This window comes from Zootoca vivipara, chromosome 4 (assembly GCF_965207765.1).
Source record: "Zootoca vivipara chromosome 4, rZooViv2.hap1.1, whole genome shotgun sequence".
NCBI classification, from domain to species: Eukaryota; Metazoa; Chordata; class Lepidosauria; order Squamata; family Lacertidae; genus Zootoca; species Zootoca vivipara.
The window spans coordinates 25,535,662-25,561,552 of record NC_142587.1 but is presented as its reverse complement, the minus strand read 5'-3'; the positions used below and the strand labels follow the sequence as shown (position 1 = coordinate 25,561,552).

Below are 25,891 nucleotides of genomic sequence, written 5' to 3'. Positions count from 1 at the left end.
TATTATTGGAATGGGAAACAAAAGATGAGCTGATTAAAGTGTCAATGACCCACTGTGCAATGGATATAGGACATAATATAGATTTAAACCCCTGGGAGAAACTTTGGAAGAATCATCTGAAATTTACTGCATGCTACACACTGAAAGAGAATTATATGAAAATGATCCATAGATGATATTTAACGGGGTAGATTGGCTAAGATGTATAAGGTAGAATCAGACCTGTGCTGGAAATGTAAAGAAGTAGAAGGAACCTTCTTCCATATGTGATGGGGCATGCAATAAAGTTAAAGTATATTGGGAAATAATATATAATAAGATGGGGGGGAATTCAAAACAACTTTCCTCAAAAACCCAGAGGCATTTCTGGGAAAGAGGTTCCCAGGAGTCAGAAAAATTTATTAATGTATGCAACAACAGTGGCTCAGATTTTGGTAGCCCAAAAATGGAAAGTGAGAGAGGTCCCTAGAAAGGAAGATTGGCAACCTAAGATGCAGAAAATGCAGAATTAGCTGGTCTAACACGTAGAACAAGAGAACAGGTATTTAAAAAAGGAGTGAACATTTTTTGCCGAGGATATTGAAAATAATTGTGCAGTTAAAAACGCCGGCAGTATTAAAGTACAGTAATTCAACAGTATAACATATTTTGAATTGATGCAAGGTTGCAAAATTAAATTAGATGGATATACAGTATTCAAATATGCAAGAATGGTGAATAAGTTAAATGAACCTTGGAAGGGGAGGGAGGGAAGTAAATGAATGAATGTATGGTATAATAAAAGATGCTTAATTGGAAATGTAACCTTTGAAAATGTAATAAAATTATTATTTAAAAAAATGGAATGCTGGCCCGATGAGAACCTTCTACTGAATTTTGTTGGTTAAGTAGTTAAGATTCTATGTTAGCAACTCTGGGAAACTATGGAGTATAAATCCATTAAATAACCAATAAATGAAATGAATGCCCTCTCCTCTTCTTGGTCACCTACTGCACACATCCCCTACAAGACAGCACTGGATGTGTTACTCATACCTTCTGTTTGCTCCCACCACATAAATGGGACAGCATGGAGATAAAAGGACGGAGAATTAAACTTGAAATGCTATGCATAGGAATAAAACCTATGCATACAACAGAGCTTCCCCCACAGAAAGAGAGTTTTGGATTTAGCAAATCCAAAAAAGATCGATCTCGCTCACCAATCTTTTTCATACAGTTGTTAATTTGCAAATATCACATGTCAATTGTGTATGAAGAAGTATTATAATTCAGGTTTTCCAAAACCAGATTAGTGACCCAAGTTAAATTATTACCAAGTCTACCCAAATAACAAATCACAAACAGAAGTAAATGAATTAAGCACTAACCGGCAGCTTCATCTTATACTCATCTCTATGAAATTTGAATGCAATGTCGAAAATGGTCCTGTGAAAGAATCCTGTTGGTCTCAAAACCAGAACTAGCTGCAAATTTCCAGGAAAAGATGCCTGCAAAAACCATGGAAAAATAAAAGCCTGTCATATTAAAATGGAATGATTTCTTCATGGATTTTTGCCAAAGGCAGTGAAGCAGTGTTCCAGCTTTCTGTAAAATCCCACCAGGAAAGGAGAGAAACCATTGTTTGAATTTAAGTGGATTGACAAATCATGGTTTGACATGATTTCAGAATGGCAGGCCATGGCTACAGCCGTTTCCCCTGTGCTATAGAACTGAAAACAGAAGCCGCTTCAGAGCATTGCTTGCCTATGTTTGGAAGTTCATACAGTAGTTTGGGGTTTGGTGCAATTCATGGATTGGTGTGATGTGTAAGCTTGAGCTGCTGATATTTATTAATGATATGATATTTATTAATACAAACCATTTTGAGATGACAACTGTGGCATACCGTAGGTTGAATTATTAATGTTTCCAAACTGATAATGTAAGTTAATTTTGTTGCATTCAGCCTAAATCTGCAGTAAGTACGGTTGTTCTTCCAGCTATTAGGACTCAATTCTGAAGTGGGTATTGAACTGGTACCACAGATGGATGTCTGGCCAGGGGGGGTGGGGAGGACACACACACACACCTTGCTTTAAATCCAGGTGACAAAGCTGTTTTTCTTCTTCTAAAGTCTTTTGTAATAATATTAATGATGATGATAAAAAATAATAACAATAACATTAACATTAACAATAATAATTCCATTATTTATACCCTACCTATCTGGCTGTTCTGCCCTAGCCATTCTGGGCGGCTTCCAACACATATAAAAACATAATATAACATCGAACAATTTGTAAGCTGTATACAATACCTTAAGTGAACAGACAGATATTGACCTGGACCTTGCCTCTCTATATTTCCACTCAACTTCACCTCCAGACCAACCCAACCCAGATAGATTCCACATTTAGACCTGCGTAAAGCTTCTGGGATTCTGTCCCAATGTTTCACCCCAGGCAACAAGCTACTGTGTTAGGTTTGCTCACTAAGCACTGCTCCTCCTGCCTATAGGATTGCCTTTCCTTCTGCTCGCTAAATCCCTAAGCACTTAAAACTTTGTTGCAGGCAGAAAGTAGAAACCAAATAGCTGCCTTCTGAACTACAAAAAACTCATGGTTCATGTTTCCAATACATAATGCATTGGCATGCTATGGACATTGTCATGTCACACAAAGATGCTGGGCAAATAATGAACGGATGAGTTCCAAAATAAATACAGGAAGCACTGCCAATTGGAAGGACACACTCTCAATTTTCTTCACAGCTGGATATTTCTCGGTTCATCAAGTTATATTGCCCCCAAGGAGCTGTACTGCAGAGGCAGCCAATGTGTTGCCCTCCTGACGTTGTTGGACTCCGATTCCCACCAGCCCCAGACAGTCGGGACAATAGTTAGGGATAATGGGAGCTGGAGGCACCATGTTGGCATCTCTCTTGTATGGTATCCAATTTGCTAGTTCCTAAAGTTCTAAAAAGTCAACCAGCTACTACCATTACCTTAAAAAATGATACAATAATAAGCAACATTAGATGAGAGAACTAAGTTCACAAAGACCAACCATCTCCTTCCCACAATGTATATTCCCAGAACAGAATGACAGTGTTCTTTTAACCTTGTGTCCCCAGTTAAGGTGGGACTACAACTCCCATCATTCTTGAACATTGGGTCAAGCTGTCTTGGGATGATGGGGAGTTATAGTTCAACATTATCCAGAGACCAAGGTTGGAAAACACTGGGGTATGGGGCAGTACACCATCACTGACCATCCAGAATCCCCACCACCATCACCAAAGGAAAGGAATCTGGCAGACTTCTTGGAAGACAACACATGGTAAGCAAGCACAGAGCACGATAGGAGAGCCATTTGGGAAATAAGCCACAAATAAGCTCCCAGCACTTATTGAAGAGGAGACAGGTACTGGAGGCTGTGGACAGACACTATAAACACTCCTCCCATTAGCACTGTTGGTCAAACATCCCAGCACTTTCTTTCCTTGCGGAAGCTTAACCAAAAAAGTGATCGTCATACATCAGATTCTCTAGGAAATTGTGACTTCTTCAAAGGCAACACAAACTTATTTATAATATTAATGCAATATAACATAACTGGTTCCTCTCAACTGATGAACCCTAGAAGTTCTGATAAGGTAAGCACAAATTTAGCAGGAGTGAAAGAACACAATAAGTGGCATTTGGACTTTCTGCTACAAGCATTCAGTCACAGGGACCATCCAGGTAGACTGCAAACTATTGGCTCCATCTGTTAACACAAGTCCCTTCTTTCAATGAGCCTAAACATATCTACAGCAGCAAAGAGATGCTTGATGCAAGAAGCTAAGGAGGACTGCAGCAGCAGCAGGCAGCAGCAGCAACAACACTAGCAGCTGTGAAAGGTGGAGAAGCAGGTGGCCACATGAGATCCACCCACTGTAGTATACAATAAGGTGCTTTCAATAATGTAAGCTGTGTTTGTTTTGTTTCAAATTCAGGGATGAATCTCCAACTCCCTTCTGAAGAATAAACATTAGATGAGCTTGGATGCTCAAAGAAAGTGAAGGATCAGTATCTTCTTGGAGGTGGGGACTTCAACAATTTGCTCAGAAGCTGGGCAGACCCAAACAACCAGATGCCCACCTGTCCACAAAATAATGCTACAGGACAATACTTCATAAACCATGCTGTTGGCACTGCACTGCATACTTGACAGCTGTGGTCTCTGTCTTCACAATGTTGGAATCACAACCAAAAATGGGCATACCCTGTGGCAACCTTGGTGGCTTTGTTGATGCAAAAGGAAATCCCCAAGGGATTGGCCAGCTCAGGCTTGTTAACTATATTAAGTTGTGGATCCAAGGTGCTTTCTATAAACAGGTGATTGAAAAGTTCAAGCTAGTATCTAAAAATCCCCCTCTACTGTAGAAGTAACACCCCTTTCAGGTATTTAAGGGGGGGGGAATCACTGGTTGGTTATCAAATAGGGGAAGCCTTGAGGAAGTAGGCTCTGCCTTGCCAAAATGAGAAGTGACACTAGCTTTTATATGTATTGGCTTTTTTTTGCTTCCAGGAACAACAATGTGGCCTTATGAACACACATTTAATCACACTTTTGTATTAACTGCAAATGGTTTGTCAAATTGCCTCTAGGAAAGTAGAAATCATTTACTGTTTTAGATTATGATATACTTTTAACACATGACATTGAGTCTTGGCAATGGAATATTTTACTATTATGGTAACGTATTCTGTGTTTACTTATTTTGGTGTTGTCTTTCTTAGGTGTTGAGAACAAAAAGAGAAAACGTGACCAGTATATTTTAGAGCCAGAAGGTTGTTGCTTTACACAGAGAATTCTAAAAAGCCTTCTGGTTGACTGTGTATATAATATAATAAAGTAAATGCTTATCAATCCATTTACTGTTTTGTGTTATTCGATATGAACTACACGCCTAGCTAATAAATGTTACAATAGCAACACTTCAAGGTTTTCATGTGAAATACCAATTGTGCTTTAACTGAAACCTGCTAATTTGTCATTTCTTTGAGCTACATTGTTAGAAGCAAGTGGTCCTGTGGGCATCACAAAATAGCCCTTCCCCCAACTTCCCTATACATACACAGTTAAAAATCATGAGACCGTTTGAAGCCCACCCTCCTTAAATCAGCATAACCCTAAAGGACTGGATTCACTCGATCACCACATCATAAAGCAGCAGGTTCTACAAGCATCCCATTTTTAGTGTATTCCATATTTTTCTATTGGTACAGATCATTTCTGCCTCTATTGGTATGCCATATATAGCATGGTAAACCACTGCACATAATGAAGCAGACAATCATTATATAAAGCTGCCTGACAAAGGGATAACATGCAAATACTTTGGAAAATAAAATAAAAAACCCTTTTGAATGAAATTTGTGTACGATTGTTAAGAGAGTCGAAAGACTTAGTTGCATAACAGCTCACCGCAATTCGCAGGATAGAGGCTTGCACTGAAGTCCATTTGTCTTGCCTGCGGTCTATGACAAGTATAAATCCAATTCCAGCATCTTGTGAACTAATGGGGGCACAAGGGGGGGGGGGCACAAGAGAAAAGAAAAGGAAGAAGCAATTATGGGAAATGATACAAGTGGTTGAAATTCTCAAGAAATTATTTTACCGTCAGGAATGAACCTTTTCCTACCAGACACTAAGTTATCAGTATGCTGAAATCAATATGCCGATGAAACTCGAAAGCAACATGCATAACCATTACAAGAATGAGACATTCCCAAATGGATTACACATAGCTTCAGCTGGTCAAAACATCAATTACCCTTCTCCACAGGTAGCAAGGCTTTATTAATTTGATATGCAAATATGCTTCCACTTCATTCTTTCAGAATCTATCTTGCTGTTTTCTGCAGTACAGTGATAATCCATCCTTTAAGTAAGGGTCACTCCAGAAGGGGAAAAAATATTTTCCTTCCTCTTAACATTTTCTTGCCGGTACACTGGTTTTATTCCATCAATATATAGGTTTCCATCCCTTGAAATGCAAGCTCTTAGGTTCCAGATTCCAGGCATTACTTTAATCCTAAGGCACCTGAGATTTCTCTAGTCTTCTGCATTTCCGTGAGCTGCTCTTCGAGGAATTATGTAAACCAAGGCAGAATTTTCCCCACGTCATTTATCAGAAAGGTGAAGAAAGAGGCAGTTTCTGAAACAGGAGTTTCTGTGGCAGCACACAAGCTGGCATCCGTCTGGGAGGAGAATCATTGTTTTCTTGCTCTGTTCAGCTGCATGTGTTACAGTCACAGAGTATAAATAAAGAGCTCCACTCCTGTTTTGTACTTTCACATACAAACCAGTTGTGTAACGCTGGCAGCTGACTGCTAGCCAATTACAACGTAATGGGAATGACAGGCAACTATAAGCCAGCATGACTTCAATTTCTATGTGTTTTTGCATATGTTTGAGCAGATTATATATATCAATCCCCATTACATTACTGTAAACAAAACCATGGATTATATTAATAATAGCAATGGACAGAGATATGTGCAAGGATCCCTGCATATTCCCGATTGCAGAAATAGACATCGTATTTGTTTTCGCTTATAGCATTTCACATGGTGACAAGAATGTGACTGAATTGGCCATATATGTAAATGCTACTTTCTAAAACAGCATTTTGTATTAAGACGATTCCAAGTCAAATACATTAGGACTTTTCACTAACACAATTCTATATAAGCATCAAGGGCTTTAATTCACTCTGTTATCCCATCTGCAATTTTCCAAGGGCATAATTCTGTGCTGAACACCATCATTTATTTACATTTCTAACCTGCCATAATACCCATGTGCTACTGTGATTAGTAACATTTTGTCAAATCTTTCCAATAACATTAAGAACTAAAGCATTAGATGTAGCTTTGACTACATGAGATAGCTCAGTCGGAAGAGTGTGAGACTCTTAATCTCAGGGTCATGGGTTTGAGCATTAGATGTAGCTGAGATTCAGAATATTGTACCTAAACAATGCCCCAAAGAAAAGAAAGAATAAGCAGCAACTATAGATTACTGTGTGTTAGCATTTACACTGGGCTGGTTAATGCTAAACATGGGCAAACTCTGAAGAACCATTAAGAGCTTGCCACCCTTAGGTGCCAAGAAAATTCCAGAATGTTCAGGAATCACTTAGACCCCATTAGTATCTGGGAACAGACCACCCTAAGTTATGTCAAATCCATGGGTCACTTTCTGTTCCCTCTCTGGGGACATTTCAAAACAGATTTTCAATGTGAACCAGGAAGTGACTACAAGACAGTAAGATAGTTCTTCCGAGCCCTTTTAAAACCGTTGCTTCCTTTACCTCTTTTTAGTCACCCCATTCCATTTCGCAACCCACCCAGTTATCGATTTTTCCTCCTCTCAACGTTATGCGCCATTCAGTTTTTAAGGGACTGTTTGGGAAGTTGCTTCAAGCCCTTGATCAGAATCCCCCCCCAAAAAAACAAGTAAAGGTTGCAATATTTGGGCTTCTTAGTTTAAAAAAAGGCAAGTAAAGGGGGACATGGCAGAGCTGTGGAATAATACGCATTGTGACAGAAAGTCTTTCTCCCTTTTTCCTAATAGTAGAACTCAGGCCATACAGTGAAGTTGAATGTAAGAAGATTTAGGACAGAAAAAAAGAAGATACTTTGCCCTGCACAAAGTTGCACTATAGAATTTGCTCACAGAAGATTAGACAAATTCTTGATGACAAGGCTATCAGCAGCTGCAGGCCACAATGGCTATGCTCTCCCTGTCTTGCATGTGAAGAGATTCGTTATCCCAAACTTGGGTCTCCAGCTGTTTTTGGACTACAACCCCCATCATCCTTGGCTAGCAAGAGCAGTGATCATGGATGGTGGAACTGTAGTCCGAAAACAGCTGAAGACCCACGTTTGAGATACACTGTGTTACTGCAAAGCTACTAAACATTAATATCAATGTAAATAAAGCAATAAGGATAAGTGAGGCAATAAAAAGCAGGGCGGATAGACAAAAAAATAAACACATGAATTTGCAAATATTCAAATAAGCCCCATACCGTACTATATTTTGTGATGGAAACAGCAAAAAAAATCTCTTGAGCAGTTTTGGTGTCTTGAAACGCTTCCTACATCTCAAACAATACCACAGACATCATATCATTTGACCTTTTATTGAGAAGACAGTCAAATGACCTCATGCACCTAGGGGAAGGGGTGGGAGTTTATAATGCATGGGATTTTAACAAGCAACTTTCCCAAAGGGTGAGTGGAAGGAATAATCTGTTAGTCATTTTGAAGATCACTGCATCCTTGAAGGGATGGGTAGTGGTAAATGCTATATAAATCATGCGTTAAGTATTTCTTCTGGTATGAGTATGCTTTCTCCTTCATTCCTGCCTTTAAAAAGAATTTTATCTCCTATAACTGCAGATGATTCTTTAATCTCGCCAAGCGCTCTCTCTCTCTCTCTCTCTCTCTCTCTCTCTCTCTCTCTCTCTCTCTGTGTGTGTGTGTGTGTGTGTGTTTAACAAAAGGTCAATGAAGGCACCTTTAAATAAAAATATTTCTTCTTACAGAATATTATGTAAGACTATTTTATCCAACACTGCTCTCTACTGCAAGCAGCCTCCACCCTATGGGTGATCGTGGCTGAGTAGCAACCTTCACATTAGGAATCGCAAACACTAGCAGTGCGAGTTCACGAATGTACACCTAGCTCAAAACACACTTCCAGCAAAATACCGTATAGTAGAACTCAACGAAATAAAATACTTTCCTATATTTCTGCTCCGTTGAAGTTACATTTTAATCTACCTGCGCAAATATAGCTGTGCTGCCTTAGTATTTACTCACCAGTTAAATGAGATTGACTATTTGAGAGTGTAGCTTTGTCCCATGAGTAGCATCCAGAAAGATTTAGGCAGCTACATTTGAAATTAGAAAAAAAATACAAAGTATAGTATCTCTAATCACTAAGGTTGCTACTGAGATATTTTGCAATATCCAACTTGAGACTCTTTTTTGCTTTTTAAACAAAAAAGAAGGGGAAAATATTTTGAAATGTAACATTAGCACCATCTCTTAATTTTCCAGGTTGAATCCTTTCAGGTATGGCTAAGGAAAACTAGCGGGCCACTGCCAGTCGGTGTGGTTCAACCTGGAAAACCTGTGGCCATCTAGATGTTCCTGGATTAAAACATCAATCATCCTATGCTGCCTGAGGGTTATGAGAGTTGTAGTCCAACAATATCTTGTGTAGTCCAACAAACTGAGTAGACCAGGCTTTCCCAAACTTGGGTCTCCAGCTGTTTTGGGGCTACAACTCCCATCATCCCTGGAACAGTTGTCCAAAAACAGTTGGAGACCCAAGTCTTGGAAACTCTGGTGTAGGCAATACAGCACTGAGATAGGTGGGCCAATGTCCTGCCTATAAGCCAGTTTCCTAAGATGGTCTGAGAGTTTTATTAAAAATGACCCATGCTCATTTAAACCTATATTCTATACCACAACTCTGTGTTCTGTTCATTTTTGCTACTAACAGCCTCTTATATCTTATTTTATTATATAACAAATCTCCAACCAAGATACCAATTGTGTCACGTACTAGAACTTTCAGTTCAAATCTACGTCAGCACAGCATACCCTAAAAGCAAACAGCGTGAGTCATTCTCTTCTAGTAAGTAAGAATGCCATCTTGGTATAAAAATAACCTGAGTTTTAGCTGTTTAGACAGAGAACAACAATATCTTGAAGCCATATTCTGCTCCTGTGCTATTGTCACTGAGGTCAGCTGAAGGCTTACATGTCCGAGGACACAGCTGTTTATAAATGACCGTGATAATAAAATAAAATAAAAATTAGTCACTGAACAGGCTATAGAAATTTTTCACATTGCATAGCATGCAAAAAGTAATGTACTGTACAATCATCCAAATCTAAAAAAAGATTTTGCTCTTAAGCTGTTGTCAATACGGTTGAAGCAAATAAATATCTGCCTGCCTAATGTCACGTTCAATGGTTTCTATATACAGTATTTATTAGAAAGTACCTGATGCTGATACTTACACAGTTACATAAAATAAGTTGCATTAATACAAAGTTACATCTATCTATCTATCTATCTATCTATCTATCTATCTATCTATCTATCTATCTATCTATCTATCTATCTATCATCTCAATATCAATTCATTTTCCTTCTGACGCACCCTCCCACTCAGCCTCCGGGTTTTCACCCAGGGTCCAGACAAACTCAGCCCACCCAGAAAAGTCTCGCATTGAGAAGAGTTTCTGGAAACCGAGTACATCACCCTAGTGTCCTCTCTCTCTAAACTTGATTTTTATGGGCAGGACCAAGAAGGATGGCACTTCCTCAGGCTGCCCACAGTTGTGTCCCATTCAGCTGCACTCTCCAATTCCAGGCACACCAGGTTTGTTGTGTTTCCCAAGGGGTCCAGAAGCTGGGGAAAGACTCTACCCTCCACCCACAACTCTTTCTTCGCCCTCTGACCTCTCCTCCTCCTCCAGCTGCTTTCCATAAGAGTACAATCTTACAGTTTCCTCCAGTGAGTTTAATTGAACTCATTCACATATTAAGTAAGCACGGAATCATAGCCAGAGGCAGATTCTGAGTTGGAGAGCGAAAGCAGGGAGATGTAAAATATTCAAATATCCACAAAATGTCTGGGCAAATGTACCTTTAGATCAGAATGTACCTTTAGATTAGGTCTGATCTAAAGCAGGCATAGGCAACCTCGGCCCGCCAGATATTTTGGGACTACAATTCCTATCATCCCCGACCACTAGTCCTGTTAGCTAGGGATCATGGGAGTTGTAGTCCCAAAACTTCTGGCGGGCAGAGGTTGCCTATGCCTGCTTTAGATCAGACCAAAGGAACAACATTTCTAGTTACAATAAATTATTATTTATGACAATTATTCATTGAGATAGTTATAGGGGAAATGGTATGATTTGTTGCATTGTAAGTGGCCACATGCAGAAGTGACCCTGCTTGTTATTGAAGGAGCATGTCATCTAGTCAAGTCAGCAGAAAATGTTATTTACTGCAAGCAATAATTCTTGAATTGAGGCTATATTTGTCACGACTACCACAAGTTGTCTTTTAATTTCGTCTTTTAATTTCGAAATTAAAAGACGCCTGCTTCTTGGGAGAAAAGCAATGACAAAGCTAGACAGCATCTTAAAAAGCAGAGACATCACCTTGCCGACAAAGGTCCGTATAGTTAAAGCTATGGTTTTCCCAGTAGTGATGTATGGAAGTGAGAGCTGGACCATAAAGAAGGCTGATCGCCGAAGAATTGATGCTTTTGAATTCTGGTGCTGGAGGAGACTCTTGAGAGTCCCATGGACTGCAAGAAGATCAAACCTATCCATTCTGAAGGAAATCAGCCCTGAGTGCTCACTGGAAGGACAGATCGTGAAGCTGAGGCTCCAATACTTTGGTCACCTCATGAGAAGAGAAAACTCCCTGGAAAATACCCTGATGTTGGGAAAGATTGAAGGCACAGGGAGAAGGGGACGACAGAGGACGAGATGGTTGGACAGTGTTCTTGAAGCTACCAACATGAGTTTGACCAAACTGCGGGAGGCAGTGGAAGACAGGAGTGCCTGGCGTGCTATGGTCCATGGGGTCACGAAGAGTCAGACACGACTAAACGACTAAACAACAACAACAACAACAAGTTGTACATGACACGTAATCATATGATGCCTTACCTTCTTGTGTAGATTTTAAAAATAAAAATATGCTATTTTATAGTAACATTTTTCTTAGTCTGACTGGAACAAGTTAAGCAAACTATTCCTAATGACTCTTACGATACTGTAATAGTAATATGAACACCATCTACTTTTTATAATCCATTCCCAAGGACAAAAAGACTCCTCTAAATCCTACGGATAACTCCTAAACTGCCCTGTAGAATTAAAAATGAATAAATCTCAATGTTTTTCACAGTATTACTAGAACATTCAACATTGTCTCCTGAGACAGATGGATGCCAACATGCATGAAAAAGAAGAGACAGCAATTTAAAAAAAAAGAATTGCTAGGGAAATTGTAAGGATATTCACCATTCTGTAGCAGCCTCTAGTGGTTCTTGCAAAAACTGAATCAAAAAATATTGAAAAAGCTCACAACATCGAGAAAATCAGGGAAGAATGGTAAATGAACAAAAATACTGGGTGCCACTCACAGGGATGCGGGATAAACTTTGTTCAGCTTGCATTTGAATGCAAACCTACATAATTCCCACTTCCAGAAACAATTAATTTATTTATTTACTTCATAAAATGTATACATCGCTTGATTGTAAAAAGAAAACCCTGTGCATGGAACACAATGCAGCTATCCTTCAAAATTCGCACTTCTCTGAATTGAGCTATATGCAGTTCTCCAACCAAATAATAGTTTCTGAAAATAACAAAAAATGCATACAATCATACATTGGATCCTGAATGCTTTGTTACTTGAATGCTTTGGCTCCTGAATGCCACAAACCCGGAAGTGAGTGTTCTGGTTTGTGAACGTTCCTTGGAAGCCGAACGTCTGAAGGGGCTTCCGCGGCTTCCAATTGGCTGCAGGAAACTTCTGCAGCCAATTGGAAGCTGCGCCTTGGTTGTTGAATGTTTTCCGAAGTCAAATGGACTTCCAGAACGGATTCCGTTTGACAACCAAGGTACGACTGTACTGGTAGGGAAAAGTACTTGCATAAATATGGGGTGTGCGCTCTCTGATATAGCAATGTGGAAAAATGAAATTAGGAATGGGAAAATGAGCAGCCGAGAGAAAGAGTAATTGACAGATTCCTAGCCATCAAAAATGGAAGCCCTATGACAAATTCCACCCCACATCCTACACAGCACAACTGAGCCCATGTCCTAGTAGTGGTTGAGTACAGATGGTCGAAATCTCAGCTTAATTAACAGAGATGCACATGAGCTTCATGCATCCAGATGCTGCAGCCATGTTTCCCTGTCAGCAAGAGCCAATGATGTGGAGCAAGGGTGGAAAAATGCTCAGCATCATGCAGGATGTAAGCTATAGCACATGCAATCACATTTTATGAAGGGAGGTTGGATCACAGAATCACAGAATTGTAGAGTTGCAAGGGAGCCCGAAAGTCATCTCTGTCACCCAATATCATCTCCCTCTTCTCCATGCAGAGGACCTACTGCTTGCTTGTTCTTCCTCTTGCTTCAAATACAGTATAGCCAAATATACATTTTTTAAAATTATATTTAACCTTTCTTGCAAGTCTGAGCTCATTCTGAGCTTTGGCCCACCAGACCTTCTCCCTCCAACTTTGGCTACTAGTGCATACTCTTCCTTCATGATTTCTTCTTTCTTCCATTTCTTATAGATGCACTTCTAACATCTTAGCTCATCTGTAAGCTCCTTATGCAGCCACAGCAGTTTCCTTAGGTGTCTCCCACTTTTCTTTGTTGTTGGAACTGTGTGCCTTCAACATTTCACCTCTTGAACTCTCTTCTCTTTTATTATTTCTGATCATGGAATTTCACCCAGAGCTGCTGTTGTGTGTTGTTACTTATAATGATGTAGTTCCTCCTAAACTCACAGCATCCTGATTGGATGATGAACAGAGAATAATAAGGAAAGGGACTCCCAGGGAGAAAGGAAGCTGCGTAAACCTCACACATGGCTTACAGATAGGAGGCCTGCTTGGTAGTAGGAGCTAGGATCCATAGCTATATTAATGCAAATAGGTTTGGATAAAATGAAGGATCTCTCCAAGAAGGAAGTTCCCAGGCTCCCCAAACATAGCCTGTCACCTTCACCACGCTGCTTTTCCCAGCACTGTCAACAGAATGGCATTGGATGGTTAGAGGAAGCTGCCTTATTACAAATCAGACTATTGGTTCATCTGTCTCAGTAGTATCTGCACAGAATGGCAGCAGCTCCCTGGGATTTCAAGCAAGAAACATCCCCTGGTCTGCTGATGTTTGAACCCGATATCTTCTACATGCAAAATAGATGCTCTACCATGAGCCATAGGTTCTTCCTGAGATCAGAAGGTAAAGTACGCGTATAAGACTACTTTTTAACCCAGGAAAATCTTCACAAAAGTTGGGGGTTGTCCTATACGCCGGGTCATATTTCTTATACGGCGAGTATATCCCAAACTCTATATATTAACTGGGAAAGTTGGGGGTTGTCTTATACGCCCAGTCGTCTTATACGGTACTCTGTTCTTTTAGAGATTGCTCTAAAAAACTGGATGGAGTGGATCAGGAGATAACATTTCAGGGCCGGTGGGCCACTTCTCGCAGCTTGCTATTCCACATCTGGTCTGTGGGTTGCAGGCTAACCACCTTTGCTTTTAGTACATGGCTGCTTTGTGTTTCTATATTCCACCACATTTTTAAGTTGTGCCGACAAGAGTAGCCGAGTTATTGGTTCGTGGCACAGATCGTTGCTGCTCATGTTTCTGCCGCCTGCTCTTTTGTACACTGTATGCTCAGTCATTGGGTAATTACCATGCAATGAATACAGGCTTATGACACGGTAGCAGTAGAAGATCAGTACTCCAGTGGAAGGGAAGGTTTGTGAGTCCAATATTGCTCAGCTAGACATGGGTTACCAGTGTTCATGCTTCAGCATGCTATCCCTTCCTCAGCATTAAAATCGACCTGCATACTAAATGCACTGTATGCACTGATGGGAAGCTTGCTGTTGGTGTTGCATTTAGGGGGCTGCAGGAAAATTCATCCAGGGATAATTCACCATTCCGTTGAAAATCTTCCAATCTATCCACCACCTGCTGCTCTCCTCCTTTCCTGCTCTGCTTTATAATTTGTATACTTATTTCTTCTAACCTCAAGCCAACAGTTTTGAAATTCCCAGAATTAAGTAGTGTTGCTGTTGTTAATGTGTGAATGGTTTTTTTTGTTTTGTTTTTGTTTAAAGGGGGGGGGCAGGAATCTGTACAAAACTGAACAGGAAGCTTTTCAGCAGCTGACCGAAGCATTCCAGTTCTGAAAGAAATTTCCCTGTGTATGAAACTGCAGTGTCCTTTCTGTCTTGATTATTTTACTTCCTGATTTATGTGGGAGTTGTGTGGTAAAACTGGGTTAAGCACTGCCATAGCTGTCAAGCTGTCCCTTTTCTCGCGAGGAAGCCTATTCAGCATAAGGGAATTTCCCTTTTAAAAAAGGGAGAACCTGATAGCTATGAGCACTGCAGTTTCCAATAAGGCTAGTTTACATGACATTGTTGACTAAGGGCAGAGATGATACAAGACTCTGCCATACAATTAAACAGTTCAGTGTACCATGCCATGAAGATTTAGAAATAAAGGCTTTTAAAGCGCACAAGACCAGATACCGTGAAGTAATTTACAAGGACTATACTCTTTGGCACGTCAAAGCAAATACTCCCAACTCATGCAGCATCACTCTCACGGAGATCAATTTTCATTTCTATTAAAAGGCAAACTTGAGACTCATGGATGCATATTAAAAAGGCTCTTATGATATAGCTTCGCAAATCCAACAGCTCACAAAGCTATACTGTAAGAGCCTTTAATAGCACTGGCTTTTTGCCAAAATGCACTTTCTTTATTAAAAGTAGAGATCACTTGGTAATGTTTCTATGTCAGATGAGTGCTAGGGAGCAAAGCTGAATGACTGATTTGCTATGTTCCATAGCTGCATGAATTGAACTGCTTGAAGCTGTTGGGTGAAGCAATGTCCCTGAGATTCAGATGGTTTCAGTGTAATCCTCCTTTATTTAAGGGAGCTGGGGTGTATGGCTGAATACAGCTAAGCCACATGGGTTCCTACAAACACTGGCTTAAGAGCCATGACTTATTCAGGAACTTCAGTAACCAAAGATGTTTGGATGACAACGTGTTGCTTTGTCAGCATGCTTATAATGTCTTGTTGACACTCCATGGGGAGACCCTGTGTTTTGGATTTCAAAACCCAATTACAAGAACAGAATTTATGCCACAACAGTAGGGTTGCCAGACTCAATAGAGGACAGGACTTCTGTGCCTTTAATTGCCCTGCTCTCTTTTGAGTCTGGAAACCTTAAAGAGAAACCAACAGACCCTTTGCTTGGAATCCCCCGCCGATCGCAAATGGCGCCAAACCGGAAGTGCGTGGGACTACTATTGCTTAAGGACTGTGGAACAGAGCTGAATGTTTGCATGCTCAGAGCTGTAGAGAAACATAAAAAGGGGTCTTGGAACCCAAAATTTATATTTCAAGGCGTTCCAAAGGCTCATTTCTCCTTAGAAGTAGCAATATTCTTTTTCAAGCCCTGCTTTATAACCATAATGTTCTTTTCTTTATTAAACGGATTACAATCTGCCAACTCTCTTCCTTATGTGTGTGATTTAGCTAACGAAGCATTAACATTAATTTGATAAGCATTCCCATTTCCTTGAGCGCACGTCTTACCTGGGGATGTTAGTGAGGTATGTCAGAACACTCTGAAACTCCTTTTCTGGAATTTCGCTGAATGTTGAGTACTCTGGAAAAGTGATGACAGGGCAGCCATCTTTTCCTCGCCCACCTGGTGAAAAACACAATTTTTTTTACTCACCACTAATTCCTCACAAAGAAGCTATAATTGCTACATCACTTTCAGACTTGAAAACAGATCAGTTAAGATATCAAATATCTGTCGTGATCTACTTATGAGCCTGATAATGAGAATGCTCCTCAAAAAAAGGAGGCTGAGGAATTGCTAGTAGTGAGGGTGCTTTGATTTATTTAAACTGTAAAGCAGCTGCAGGTAGGGGAAATGCTAAATATAAACAAGTCCAAAACAAAGTGAACCCAATGGAACCACCTACTATGCAATAATGCAACAACAATTTGTGATGCAGCTGAGCTTAAAAAAAAATTAGGCTTGGGAAGCAAAAGTCTATGTGCCAGCGGCAACTCAAAAACTGCCGAATGGATGTACAGCTTGATAAGGAGAGCAGGAACCATGTTTATCCTCCCATGTGCACTGCTGTGTGCAAACTGCTAGGTGTCTCCTTCCTTGTTCCTAGTCCCCTTTGGTTTGATCCACAGCTTCCCAAAACACCGTTTCTGAAGTTTTTTCCCCCCAATGCTCAGCTCTGGAAGATACAAAGCAATAGTAAGATGTGGGGTTAACAATGCAGTTTTGCAGCATGGAATGGTCCTGTTTAAGGTTCCAGGCAGTCATGCCCTTTTGGGGAATATTTCATCTCCCCCTTATAGTTTTTTCCTCACAACAGGAAGTTAGAATTTCATTATTCCATGCTCAATTCTCTGTGAGCAGTTTCCCCCAATTTTTTTTTTGTATTTCTGCAAACCTCAGGGTTCCTCTGAGCATACCGATACCTGGATTCTCATAAGAGGGTTATAACACTTTGGCTACATGTGCAATGGAATCAGATTTGAAGCAAACTTAGAATACACAGGATGTCCAACACTTTTTACCTCAGGCTGTGGCTGAGGGAGGTTAAAGCATCAGAGTTTAAAGACAGGAGTCCATGCTCTAACTTGGTGCTTATTTCACCTGAAAAAGTACTTTAGATTTTAGAAGCCCAACCAGTCTGCATGCAAGTCAGTGGAGCATGACATTTCTTCATGCTTGATTTGGCCTAGGAGGAGGTCTGAAGGAGCAATTTAAGTTGAATGACTTAAACCTTTATTGCAACCTAGGAAGTATGGGATTTTTTTTAAAAATTGGAAATTCAAATCAGCTTCACTTCTGCCCTGCAATATTAACAGTGGACTATGGAAATGTATAAACTTTGTGATAGTTGTCTGTGGATGAAATAAACAACATAGGAAAACACAGGCAATGTACAAAAGCAAACTTCGAAAATATGACTTCCGTACATTTCAAAAGCTGGGTATGTACAAAGCCTATACTTGCAAGGCTCATTTAAGCTACCCTCTAGTCAACATAGAACTGTAAACCTGCAATGGCGGCCTAACCTCAGGGTTTTTGTAAACCGTTCAGAACTTGGAACAGCAGTATTCAGTGTGAACTACATTGCAGGGCTGTCATAAGCCACTCTCTCTGTGTGTCATAGCCCCTTGTAACCTGTGGTATGGAGACAAGGAACACCATTTGCTGTGGAATTCACTTTAGCTGTATTTATTTTATTTTAAGTTTCACTTTAAATAAGAACAGAGTTATAAAAATCAGGAACTCTTCTATTTTCTGCTAATGTTGAGGTTTGGGTTTTTTTTGGTAGGCAGGGAAGGGGTTTTGTGGACACACAAGAAGGGTAAAATATTGAATTTCTCCATTGGGTTCGATGAGCTGCTCTCGCTTGTGTCCCTGGAAATTCTTAAAACGTCCTTCCAATGTGAGTTAGGAATGACCTTTCCAGACAATGTGATTGTTATCTCTGCATTTTATTAAAATCTATGCATCTTTTCCTCCTTTTATAATCCCTCCACCCACCTGGTTTTCAGTTTTTTCTCCTCTCAACAGTCAGTTAGCAGTAAGCATGCTCAGTTCTCGCCAGGCTGTTTTTAGAGGTTTCCCCTAGCATCCTAGGTTTTTTTTAGAAAAAGAGTGTTTGTACACCTGCAATCTAGGGCAGGCTTCCTCGAACCCAGCCCTCCAGATGTTTTGAGACTACAGTTCCCATCATCCCTGACCACTGGTCCTGCTAGCTAGGGATCATGGGAGTTGTAGGCCAAAACATCTGGAGGGCCGAGTTTGAGGACGCCTGACCTAGGGATTTCCCGGTTCCTCTTGTGTATGGTGATGCAGTTCTCTGACCATTTGAGCGTGAGTACAATCAGGATTACAACAGTAAGAACAGAATACTCCAAGCTGCCTTCTAGAAAGACTGCTTGTTCTCCAGTTCTTAAAAAAAGAAATTGCCCCAATGAGATAATTTCAAGGAGTAGATAACCAGCTGCGAACATAAGAACAGCTTCCTGGGTCATCTTGTCTAGCATCCTGTTCTTACAATGGCCAACCAAGGTGTCTATGGAAAGCCCAAAAGTAGAACCTGAACACAACAGCAATATCACCTCCTGAAGTTTCCATCAACAGGTATTCAGAAGCACAGCATAGCCATAAGGGTCAGTAGCCACTGAAAGCCCTATCCTTCCACAAATTTGTCTAATCCTCTTTTTAAAGCCATCCACATTGGTGGGCATCGCTGCCTCTTGCAGGAAGGAATTCCTTAGCTTAATGGAGTGTGATAAGAAAAAAAACCTCAAGAGTAAATATGGGAGAATGCAACAAGCCCATTCGTTTTTTTAGCCCCACAGTCAATGTATTGCACTACTGTTGTTGTTGGCACCTGTCTGTCGAGAGAGAGAATGGAGTGCACTTCTGAGGATAAAGTTAAACCCAAGTAACCTCCTTGGGGCACACGCCTGGGTAGTGTGTATGGAGGGGTCCTGGGCTGTTCAGAAAACACAACTCCCCTTTCAGCCTCACGTTATGGTCCAAAGGAAAGCAGAGCAATTTGGCACCATCCTAGCAGCAGGAGTTGTGGGAAGGGTGTGTCCAAAGCACCATCCAACAGTCTTAGGGACTTGTGTAGGGTTTGGTTTACTCCTTAGGCTTAGACTTTTCTGTCCCTCAAGGCAGTGGAGGCTTAGGATCAGTTTTCCTTCTCCTAGGTTGGCTACGTTCCCATATTGATGAGCCCCATCTGGCCCTCACTTCCCTCTACAGCACTATATGGATCATTAAACTAACCCTATTCTTAATGATCTATATGACTTCTGGGAGAGGAGACTCCCAATGCCTTTCAACATTACGTTCCTCTGACCAGGTTGACTGCTCTCAGCATGACATTTTAAAGTTAACTTAATAACAAAGCTGTGCTTTTAAATCAACATCCATTTTTGTTTATCTTGAAACTACAGTGTCAGCAACCCTTAAGAAAAGTGCAGAATAACAAATGACAGCAGCAACACCCAAACTGGAACATCAGCAGAATGAAAACTGCAAGTAATTTGCTACATAAATTCCGTGGCAGACTATTAAATTCTGCTCAAACGTTGCAAGGGCACACTGCAGTGTATTATCATCGAAGTTGGCATTTATCTTGTATGTTGATAACCAAGAGTGAGGAAAAAAACAATATGGGGTGGGCGGGCGGGGTCAGAAAAAGATAATACAGTCTCTCTCTCTCTCTCTCTCTCTCTCTCTCTCTCTCTCTCTCTCTCTCTCTCTCTCTCTCTCTCAGCACTATTTACTTATAAAATGATAAGATCTACTCACCACAGAATCAAAAGGGTTAACTATAAATTAAACAAAATGGAACGACAGAGGGCTGTTTCTGTTATGCTCCACTGGGCTGTGGATGAATGCCCATTATGCTTGTGAGTGTGTTGAACTAATAAGGGTAGGAGGGATTAAAGAACCTGGAACTCAATTTCACACTTTTATGTAATCCATTTTCAAAAGCACCCCACTTTTGCTTGGGGGAGGAATTACTCTTCATTGTTGTACGTTTCGATAAATAAGGACAACTTTCCTTCTTTAAGCATGTAACAGGAGTGAAAGTGTCCCACCTCAAACATCCAAACCTGAAAAGACTATTCCTAGGCTACCTTTTGGTATCAGCTATGAGGTACTCCAGGGACCCAGGTGGCGCTGTGGGTTAAACCACTGAGCCTAGGGCTTGCTGATCAGAAGGTTGGCGGATCGAATCCCTGTGACAGGGTGAGCTCCCGTTGCTCGGTCCCAGCTCCTGCCAACCTAGCAGTTCGAAAGCACGTCAAAATGCAAGTAGATAAATAGGAACCGCCACAGCGGGAAGGTAAACGGCGTTTCCATGTGCTGCTCTGGTTTGCCAGAAGCGGCTTTGTCATGCTGGCCACATGACCTGGAAGCTATACGCCGGCTCCCTCGGCCAATAATGTGAGATGAGCGCGGAACCCCAGAGTCGGTCACGACTGGACCTAATGGTCAGGGGTCCCTTTACCTTTACCTTTTTATGAGGTACTCCAGACACAGCTGGCATCCTGGAAAGGTGTTGTCAGTTGGGTGTAAGCAATACAGTGGTACCTTGGGGTTATAAACACCTCGGGTTACAGACTCCGCTAAACTGGAAGTAGTTCCTCGGGTTAAGAGCTTTGCCCCAGGATGAGAACAGAAATCGCGCGGTGGCAGCGGGGGGCCCCATGAGCTAAAGTGGTACCTCAGGATAAGAACGGTTTCAGGTTAAGAATGGACCTCTGGAAAGAATTAAGTTCGTAACCAAAGGAACCACTGTACGGTGCTAAATTGGCCAACGGTCTCATTAAGCATAAGGCAACTTATGTTCAACTGCTATTATTGTTTTAATGTCCAGTTACAACAAAGCCACCTTAAATGGCTAGCATTCTGTTCATAGGATTAAGATTTCATTTGTGCAGCATTCATTTGGTACCAGGCCCGGCTCTAGGTGCAGTCCCGGTGGCACGGGGTGCCAGGGCACCGGGCCGGCAGGGGGGGGAGCGCTGCACGGCGAAGCCGCGCTGCGAGGTCCCGGAGCGATCTCCGCGCCTCAGTGCCAGGGCGCCCGACCTGCTCGAGACGGCCCTGTTTGGTACCATTCAAGAAATCAACATGTACAAAACGAACCATGGAAAGAAATATACTACAGGGTTCATACAAAGAATAAGAACTGAATTGGCCAACACTTTGTTCTTTTTAAAAAAATAAATAAATAATCTAATGTAAACATTCAAACTCTTACCTGACAGATAGGCAAACTTCTTCCTTAGCTCGTCCTCAATTTCTGCAGCACAGAGGGGAACAATATCTTGATGCATGATTTCATCTGAAACAGATCCCCCAACAAATAGTTCATTATAACACTCCCATGTAGAAATGCTTGGCTCACACAATTTTTATTTACTGAAAACATTTATGTGTCACCATTTCATGACTGCACTCAACATTAATTAAAAAACATTTCATCCAACCACTTAAAAAAACAAAGCCATGAACATTAAAACTCAAAACAACAATGCTCATGGGAAATATAATGATTTCTAAAATAAGCAAGATTCAGATTCTGAGGTTACATTTGGGGAACATTAGAACACATTTTGGCAGCTCAGATGCATAAATTAAAGCATTATTCTCTTATAAAGTTCCCCAAATGCTTAGGCAATCAGCCTAATTAGAAGTGCATTTTAGTAAATAGGAAGAAACTTTTAAATAAGTAGAATGCCACTCTGGGTTCTTCCAAACACATCCCCCCCCCCCGGTACTGGAAGGTATTACGTATCTAGTGAATTAATGCCTATATGGTTTTGCCACTGAACCTGTTTTCTAACAGTTTGAGACACCTTTTCTTTTACCACTGGCATTTACTGCTATGAACTGGGCTGTGTAGAAAAGATGGAATTTGATGAAAAGCAAGTGAAAGTGGCTGATGTACAAATCAACTTAAGAAGCAGAACTGTTTAGTCACAAGTTCACCATGTGAGAAGTCTACGGACATCAGGGGAAGAACAATAAAAGAAAAGGAGGAAAGTCCATTTTTACAGGGGCTGGGTGCACAGGCAGAAAAAAAAAGCTTAAGCTGAATTTTGACTGACAGCTTCATAATTGGGATAACCATATTTTCCCATAAATTCTCTGCATTTTTTTTAATTAATGTGTATCAGCTTATGAGAAGACCACAGGAATGCACATGTTACATGTGTGAAATCAACAAACTTATAAACAACCAAACAAGCAGGATTGCATTCATGGGCCACATTTGGCCTAACACGTGAAAGAACATGTGTCTTTCATGTAGGCAGGCAATGGGAAGAACCAGTAAGCATGTATCTACATGTACTGACCGTACATTCATATGTTAATAACCCAATGTGCTCCTCTGATCTGTAAGCTGTACATATGCGGAGCCTTCAAATCTTACTTGACCCTCAACATATGTGAAAATTGGTGCCAATGGAAAAGAACACCTATTAACCAGGTTTACTACCACACATACACACATCATATATGCAGGATTTGAATCTGCAGGCTTGGGATACCAAGAACAGTAGAATTACTTCAGCACAATCAAAGATACCATATATTTCGGCGTATAAGACGACTCCCAACTTTTCCAGTTAAAATATAGAGTTTGGGATATACTCGCCGTATAAGAAATACGACCCGGCGTATAAGACGACCCCCGACTTTTGAGAAGATTTTCCTGGGTTAAAAGGTAGTCTTATACGCAGGAATATACAGTAGGTTTAAAAATTCAGAGCATAAACCAGATCTAACTGATTACAGTGGAACCTCGGTTTATGAACACCTCGGTTTATGAATTTTCGGTTTATGAACGCCGCGGACCCATCTGGAACGGATTAATTCATTTTCCATTACTTTCAATGGGAAAGTTCGCTTCAGTTTATGAACGCTTCAGTTTATGAACAGACTTCCGGAACCAATTACACCCATGCTTCAGTTTATGAACGCTTCAGTTTAAGTACTCCGCGGACCCGTCTGGAACGGATTAATCCACTTTCCATTACTTTCAATGGGAAAGTTTGCTTCAGTTTATGAACGCTTACTCCGCGGACCGTCTGGAACGGATTAATTCACTTTCCATTACTTTCAATGGGAAAGTTTGCTTCAGTTTATGAACGCTTCAGTTTATGAACAGACTTCCGGAACCAATTGTGTTCATAAACCGAGGTACCAGTGTACTGTATCTCATTTCCACCAAGCGTACTAATAGTGTACCTTGGACAGCACCATATTTCACATTTCCTACAAGGACATCATTTTCATAAAGGAAATTTTGTACCCTTGTCACACAGGACAAGCACATGGGCACCTTTCACCACATGGGCACCCGGCAATTCTTCCATCTATCAAGTCTGCCTGGGAATGTAAATGCAATAAAAGGATAAAAAAGACTTGTACACTCATTGTATTTGGCAGCAGTTGTTGTTTTAAATGATGGCATTATATATGAAGGCATGTGTGGAGTATCCCCCTGTTTTAGTAATTCTGAATATTAAGTAGTATATGAATACCTGAATTAATAAATAACTTGAAAATCAGTAGCCAACCGCAGTTTGCTAGAGTACGGTATGATGAAACTGCTATTTAACAGTTTAGTAAAGGACACAACTAATAGCATCCATTGGTATTAACAGCAACACAGGCAATATTTGACAGGCAAATTACAATGCACATTAGAAGTCTTGATGTATTTGTTTTAACTAGGCCTGGGTGATATATCGATATATCGCCCAGGACCGGTATGAGGGCAGACCATGATATTGGTTTCACTCAGCAGTATATCGTTGGTGAAACTCTCACCACTCCTGAGTCAAGAATTCCTTCCTCCAGCGGGCACTGCTAACAGAGGGACTCAGGAGCAGTGGCCGTTTCACCAGCGATACATCACTGATACATCACCCCACTTTGGCCTCATACGATGGAGAGGGAGATACAGCTTGTTCCTCCCTCTGCATATTTAAACTGATCGATTGAGGACTGTGCAGCTACCCTTGCCTCAGTCGAGCAGTTAAAGGAGTCCCTAGCTTGGCGCTGGTTCCCGCAAGCTGGCGGTGGAGTGGGGGTGGGGGCTCTGTGAAACTGCTTGGCTGAGGGTAGCGCGGTTGCCGCAGCAAGCAAGGAGCCCTGAGGCTCCGCCCACTCATGCGCCAGCAGTGAGAACACTGGGGCTGTCTCAGCTGGGGAGGGTGTTCCCTCCCCTCAGCTGAGTGGCACCAAAAAGCTGCATTGTCCCAGCTTGTGAGTCTGGGTGAAGCCGCATCAGCTCTCGAGGTGAGAGCTGGAGCAGTTTTGCCCAGTGTTTTGCAAGCAGAGGCCAAGGCACTTTGTTTTTTCAACATCTCACCAAACCGTGATGTTTGGCTGACGATACACCGCAATGTTGAAAAGCTGATATCGCCCAGACCTCGTTTTAAGAAGTTAAAAAGAAGTGCCTCCCACATAGGCTTTGGGTCTTTTGATACATTTTGACCCATAGTATTCAGGGATTTTCCCACTACTGTTAACGTGGAACTATTTAAAGGGTAAATCACTACTACTTGCAACATTTTGTTATTATGGTGATTATTATGACTGACAACCATTTTTTGAAAGCTAAGAATGAGGGCAATTGCTCTTTCTTCTACACTTCAACAGCAATTTTAAATTTAGAAATCCTTAATGATATAAATAGGTGCATTCAAAAGAAAATGCTTGAGCTATAGATGCTCTATTTTAAGTGCACAAAATGCAAAATTGATTATGTCTGGGAAGTGAAATACTACTCACAAAACACAAGTGAATGTATTGTATTCTACAACAGACATCTTCACTAAAAGAAGAAGGAGACACTCCCTGTATTATGACTAATATAGACATTAATGTCATTCATCATTTACAAGTGGGAGTTGAAACCCTGAAGCAAATCCTTAATTCTTCATCCCTTTGGGGTCTTTAACTTGCCCCCTACCAATAGCCTGTCCAGCTCCATCAGTAAGAAGATTGGAATTACAAAGAGATTAGACTGTGGGGCCCTTTATGCGGAAGATGACTGCACGCCACTGTTAACTAACTGAAGAAACAGCTGTCATTTCGGACTTTTTAGCTAAGAAGTTCACTTCAACAAGTTAACAGATTCAGTAAGAAACAGAAAATGACGGCATTTAAAAACACACTCTGTATACCACATAAGTTTTATTAGCCCCACAAGGAAATCCAGAGGAAAGGACAAGCAGTTTGAGCGCTCCATGCTCCTTTCCTCCTTGCAATAAATTACTTGTATGTTGGGTTAATCTGTAACCTGGAAGGATGATTTCACAGTTAAAGCACTACAGTAACTGAGATTTCCTCAGTATTTTCAGCAACCGTTTCAAAACATTGTACCTGAAAACTAAAGACATGATTTCTGCAGGATAGTCAAGAATGGGCTTAAAAATCAATAG

At 40.9% G+C, this 25,891-nt stretch overlaps 1 protein-coding gene across 19 annotated transcripts in view; it reads right to left on the bottom strand.

Annotated features, from left to right (window-relative positions):
• The window catches only part of MCF2L (MCF.2 cell line derived transforming sequence like), a 116,101-nt gene that overhangs the window by 33,230 nt on the left and 56,980 nt on the right, over positions 1-25,891 (bottom strand). For 15 of the 19 annotated variants that reach the window (XM_088668579.1, XM_088668573.1, XM_060273388.2 and 12 more), the window contains 4 exons: positions 21,694-21,777; positions 16,451-16,565; positions 5,454-5,544; positions 1,371-1,490 (listed from right to left, as the gene is read on the bottom strand). In XM_088668579.1, the coding sequence (XP_088524705.1) occupies positions 1,371-1,490; positions 5,454-5,544; positions 16,451-16,565; positions 21,694-21,777 (410 nt within the window). Of the gene's footprint in view, positions 1-1,370; positions 1,491-5,453; positions 5,545-5,670; positions 6,291-16,450; positions 16,566-21,693; positions 21,778-25,891 lie in introns of those variants that run through there. The other 4 variants (XM_088668584.1, XM_088668585.1, XM_088668586.1 and 1 more) reach the window with 3 other exon arrangements.